Source organism: Kogia breviceps, chromosome 13 (genome assembly GCF_026419965.1).
Source record: "Kogia breviceps isolate mKogBre1 chromosome 13, mKogBre1 haplotype 1, whole genome shotgun sequence".
NCBI classification, from domain to species: domain Eukaryota; kingdom Metazoa; phylum Chordata; class Mammalia; order Artiodactyla; family Physeteridae; genus Kogia; species Kogia breviceps.
In genome coordinates, this window is record NC_081322.1 from 69743162 (window position 1) to 69749161 (window position 6000).

General features: G+C 32.4%; 1 protein-coding gene across 1 annotated transcript in view; it reads left to right on the forward strand.

The window, feature by feature from the left end:
* VTA1 (vesicle trafficking 1) overlaps positions 1–5707 on the forward strand; it is a 69369-nt gene extending 63662 nt beyond the window's left edge. The window contains exon 8 of the mRNA XM_059082954.2: positions 3262–5707. Within this exon, the coding sequence (XP_058938937.1) occupies positions 3262–3407 (146 nt within the window). The 3' untranslated portion in view covers positions 3408–5707. The remainder of the gene's footprint in view (positions 1–3261) is intronic.
* The last annotated feature ends 293 nt before the right edge of the window (positions 5708–6000 follow it).

Genomic DNA, 6000 nt, shown 5'->3' on the forward strand with positions numbered 1-6000 from the left:
CTTCTAGCAACTGAGCATGCAGGGATTTCTCTTTATACCAAATAATGTTACCTTTGATCCAGTGCTGACCCAGGCTCTTTCCCCCGGAATAGAGAACTTAACTGATGGCTCTACCTCTCCTCTGCCTGGTTCTTGTCCTGCCCTATGAAGGGGAGAAGTAGCTCTGTGATAAAGACAGTCTTCTTGAAGGCATCTGGAACTTATAAGCACAGATTTCAAAAAAGAGATATTGTATTAAATTAGACAACTTCTCTAAATCTTTTTTTTTATGGTTGGATTAGCTGTATGTGATCTTTCTTTTTTTTCTGATTCTTTAAACACCTTTTAGATCCACAGTGTGCTCTCTCTGGTTCTGATTATGGCTTCTGGTAAATTTTAATGATAGAAGAAAAAGCTTTCATTTAGGTGCATTAAGTAATAGTTACCATTTTGAATATAAAATCAGATAAACTGAAATTGAACAGTTGTTGTCTTCCTGAAATATGTTTTCCTTTGTTATATCTTTTTCACTTTCTCTATTTAGTTTTTAAATGCTAATTTAAAAGAATCCTAACTAGGAAGCAGATTTTATTTTTATTTAATTTAAAATTTTAATTCATGTGTTTTATTATTAATGACATAGATAATATTTTTAAAGGAAAGAAAGCTTGAAATATTACAAAATATCAAAAGTAACTATTTGACATGGCTTTTTAAGTTCTTTATTTATATATATTATATATTTATATAGAATATTTTTATATATTCTGCATAAATGTATATTTACTTATAATATTTATATATTTATTTAATTGGTAAAAATAAATCTTAACATCTATATAAATCTGTAAATTACATTTTACATCTAAATCTGTAAGTTGGTTCTTATCATCTAGTTATTACATTTTATAAGATAGTTACATAATTTGTCATACATGCTGTAAGCTATATATTATGTATCTGTAATTATAGTTTTCTGCTGTTATTTTATTCACACTTTATAAACATTGCAATTGTTATTCCATAAAAAAATGCAATATTTGTGTTTTAAAATAGTTTTATCACTAGTAGATTAGTTTAGAAAAACTAAAATAGTAACAGAGTTCTTACTACAATACACTTTTTTTTTGCGGTACACGGGCCTCTCACTGCTGTGGCCTCTCCTGTTGCGGAGCACAGGCTCAGCGGCCATGGCTCACGGGCCCAGCTGCTCCGCGGCATGTGGGATCTTCCCGGACCAGGGCATGAACCCGTGTCCCCTGCATAGGCAGGCGGACTCTCAACCACTGCGCCACCAGGGAAGCCCCACATTTTTATCTTATTAGTAAATAAGTGATACATCAGCAAAACAATGTTAAAGCTGATGCTGTAAAAAATAAAATTAGTCCTGAGCATTAGGGCTTTCCTCCAGCAAGTCCAGTAAACTCTGGGTAGATGTCTTACATATTTAAACGTTGCCTGGGGATAGAAGAATAGACTATTAAAGAACTAAATGAGTAGTATTAAGGTAAACTTAATTTTCATAGATGTCTCACTCACCTAGATAATATGTCTCACTCACCTAGATAATAGTATACATCTAGGTGACTAGAGCCTCTCAATATACTTTGAAAAAAACATTGATGAATCTTTCAATAAAAAAAAATAAGCAGAAGTGTGCCTGACTAAATTGTCAAAAGAACTGCGGGACAATTGTTTTTTAGGTTTAATGGGTAACAAGTGCCAAGTCACTAAAATACTAAAAACAGAACTGTGGAGAAACTGTTTTTTGTTTTTTAAATATATAATTATATTTTACTAGTTTATTCATTTGTATTTCTTAAAGTTTAGGCAGGACCAGAATTCAGGGAAATTAAAATAAGTTCTGTTAAAATTGGAATGTGTGATCTCTGATTCACAACAGTAAGGACCAACTCTTAATATAAGCTTTAATAATATTAATTCAACAAATATTTGAAGGCTTTGTATGTATAACACACTGGGCTAGTTATTATATGTAAATGTATAAGTACATTATCTTAAAATCTGAAAATTAATGTTTAATTCTATGAACTTTTATCCCTTTTAAAATGTGGGAAGAATTTAAAGTACAGACAGCTTTTTTTATATTCCTTTGTTGAAGTTATTGGGCACTTACACTGGGCTAGAAACTTTAGGATACATTGTTTCAGTATTCTTTTTTGAAAATTTTTAGAAAATAATAATTTGGATAAGAATTTAGTATCAGAGTACCTGGAATTGCTACATACTTTGAAGTCCTTGCCTAGGGAATGTCAGAGTTTTCATTTAATGCTGTACTATCTGGCAAAATTAAAAGCAACTAAAAAATAATTATATTTATAACTACAAGCTTATAAACAGGATCAAAATATATTATATGTTCATTTAGAAACAATTGAAATATATTATCTTTTCATTATATTGTATGCCCCCAGCCTTCTGACCAGTTCTCCTTAGAATCCTCATAAAAATTTCTAAAGAAAATGGTATTTATTTCCAAAGGTAAGACACAAAGTCAGTTTTTAATTTCACCTTTAGAAATATATATTCAAGTATATTCAAATCTTAGATTAAATGAAATGTTTTCAGTGTGGTTTTTTTACCCAAATTATTTAGTTGGGCTCATCCATATTAATCATAAGTGTAACTAGAAAACTTGCTGGGATAAATTTTGGACAAATAATTGGTAAGAGTTGTTTACATGTTTAAAAATTGTGTAGTGTAATGATATATCTTAGTTAAACCTTAGAGTTTTGTATATGGACAGCACAAAAATGCAAACTATTTTTAAAAAACAGATGACTTATGTAATTTTTTAACATAAAGTTGGTTATTTAATTTTTTTTGAGTTATATTTATATTCTAGTTCAAATGAGGGTTGAATGGTTTAGTCTGTGTGTATTTATTGTTCCATGAAAAGAGAGGCTCAGCAATTCTAACATACACACCAAAGCTATTTTCCTTATTTTATACAGAATATAATTTTTTTGCAGTTAATTTGCCAAAATATAAAGGCTTCCAGTTTATGATTTCTGGTAGGAAAATCTTGCTCATATAAGTTGTTATGTTTTGACATCTGTATGGTTTATATTAGTAATTTAAAAATTTTAAAGCATAAAGAAACTTCATTCAGATACAACTGGGGATTGGGGAAAAAAAACCTTCATTTTTTAATATAACCTTAAACATTGTCTGTAATCTTGAATATAAGCATTTACCTAGCCTAAGAGAACGCTTCCTATATTCTTTATAAATATCTTAATTACTCTGTATTTCTCTTAGGAGATATCCGACTAACACCAGAGGACTTTGCTAGAGCTCAGAAATACTGCAAATACGCTGGCAGTGCTTTGCAGTATGAAGATGTCAGCACTGCAGTGCAGAATCTACAGAAGGCCCTCAAGTTACTGACTACAGGCAGAGAATGAAGCCTTTGTACAACATCCATGCATTTTTGGCTTAAAGAACTAACAGTCCAATACTCTATCTTCAGCCTATCAGGAGCATATTTTAAGGAAGACTTCAGTTCCATTGACTATAACAATGGAATCTGTGTCTGTGTATCAGATTCCTGTTGAAGCATTCATCAGCAGCCTCAACCAGTTTTCATTGTCCATTTAGTGGATTCAGTAGTCTCTGGGTATATAGGGCTGATGTGAGCAAGGTCCTAAAAATGCTCATTTGAACCCTGCTTGTTCAAAAAATAAGAACACACTTCTATAAAATGTATTGGGAATTAGCTTTGTATCTTAATCTACATAAATTAAGGAATTTTTTAATCTATAATTCGGACAGACCATATTACTTTGCTATAAAATTCTAAATTTAACTTTTAAGATTGCCAGAATATTCTAGAGATGTTTTTGTTTTCATCAGGACTTCTGAAACAGATACAAAATCCTAAACTGTTAGTTGAATCTGAAAGAGATTATGTTCAAATTTCAATTTATATTCATATTTAATATAGCTACATTAATAGTTAAAATGTTCATGGAAGGAAATGTAATAAGGTAAAGAGGTAGAATCAGTTTTAGACATAAGAGTAATGTTGGTTGCTCAACTGTTTTCCCTTATTCATTGACGCTTAAGGTGAATTGGTATTTGCTTCCTAGGCAGTTTGACTGCATGTATTAGAGAATGAAAACAAGACATTTGTAATAATGCCTGGAAACTTGGTGCTTTGAGTTAAGGTTCTCCTCTGCTGCTATGGAATGGATTCCATAGAGTGTATAGTTATGAATGATGCAGAAGATTATAAAAACATAGACTTTCAGTTGTTAAGTTTATAAGTTATGTGGGAATTATGGACTTACTATGTCACCTGCATTTGTGCTGTTTAAAAAATAAATACAAGGATTCTTTTAACTAATTCAGTTTATCACAGAGCCAAATGTCTGTTGTGCATGCTAAAATTGTCACTTTTCTAAAGTCATTATTTTTAGTTATAATAATATAAAGAGAGAGAAATTTGGCAGATTTACCTGAAATTATCTGGTCCATTTCATTCATTCCACTAATACTGGGAATCTTTTAACAAAGGGGTCAGCAAACTATGGTCCATGGGCTGGCCATTTGTGTAAATAAAGTTTTATTGAAACCAAATAATAGCCATTTATTTATATTTTGTGTTTGGTTGCTTTCCACGATGGCAGAATTATATGGCCTGCAAGTCTAAAATATATACTACTTGGCCCTTTAAGGAAAAGTTTGCTGACCCCTGTTCTGACAGTCTGTTTGAAAGAAAATGAATCATTATCTCATAATCTCTTATGTCTTTCTATTTTTCTTTGCATAAGTGTAATGTTATTTATATAGAGTTCGATAGAATGAATATTGACAGAATAAACTGTTCTAAATTATTGCAAAAACAAGCCCCCCAAAAACATGCCTCCTGAAAAACATTTTCACATCTTTCACAGCTGAATTCTTAAAACATTTGCAGGGTTCAACATTTGCATCTGGAATTCCAGGACTCTGATACAGTTATAGAGAAGTTTATAGAAATAGAAAAATGACTTGGGTGATCTTTCATTTTATAAAAGGTAAATGTAAAATACAGTTCAGCAAATTTTAATTCAAATCCTAACATGTCTGGCCACTAGGAAGAAAACTGTCACCTCTCATTTCACACCCTACCTATTGCTCCCAGTTGGGAGAGCGCATGGAGGGCAGAAGATGCTGTGGAAACCATGGAGTCCACTGAGAAGTGAGCTGTGATGTAGCAGCCCTTACCTGTAAAATGGAGGTGACACCACTAGCCACCTCAGAGTTTGTCATGAGCACTAAGTTAGATACTACACATGAAGTGCTCAGCAAGTAGTAGCATTCCATAAATGTTTATTGTAATTAACATTAATGTTACAACAATAATGTAAATTGTTAATCATTTGTTTCCTGACTATCAGGAAATCCCAGTTGTTTCTGTGGCCCATTGCTTTAAAATGCTTTCTTGCATGAAGCGATTGAACTATAAAGACTTTTAGCTTTGTACTTCTGCATATAAAATCTGACAGGAGAAAGTTAGAAATTTTCTGATGTAACACTAGGGTAAATAGTTTTTATTTGGTCAGTCACCATGTGTTTATTGAGCAGCTACTATGTGCCTGATATTGTCCTTTGCATGAGGAAACAGCAGAAAACAAAAAATAATCCCTGCCTCATAGAGTTTTATTCTAATGGGGAGGAGACGGACAAGCTTAATAAAAAGTATATCATATATTCTATTCAACCAGTGGTTTTGAACATGTAATTGTTAGAAATGTAAATCTCAGACCTTACCACAGTCCTACCCAATCAGAAATTCCAAGGGTGGGGCCCAGCCTTCTGAGTTTTAAGAAACACTTTACAAAACACTTCTTGTAATCTGGTGGTCCCTCGAGTCTGAGTGATTTAGCCCTACTTCCATCGGAAAGATGGAGAGTCTGGGAGGAAGATTCGCCTGAAGTGTGCCTGGACGCCCAGCATCAGTGTCACGTGGGATGGGAATCACACTTCAGGAACTTCTGTATTAGATAGTGATAA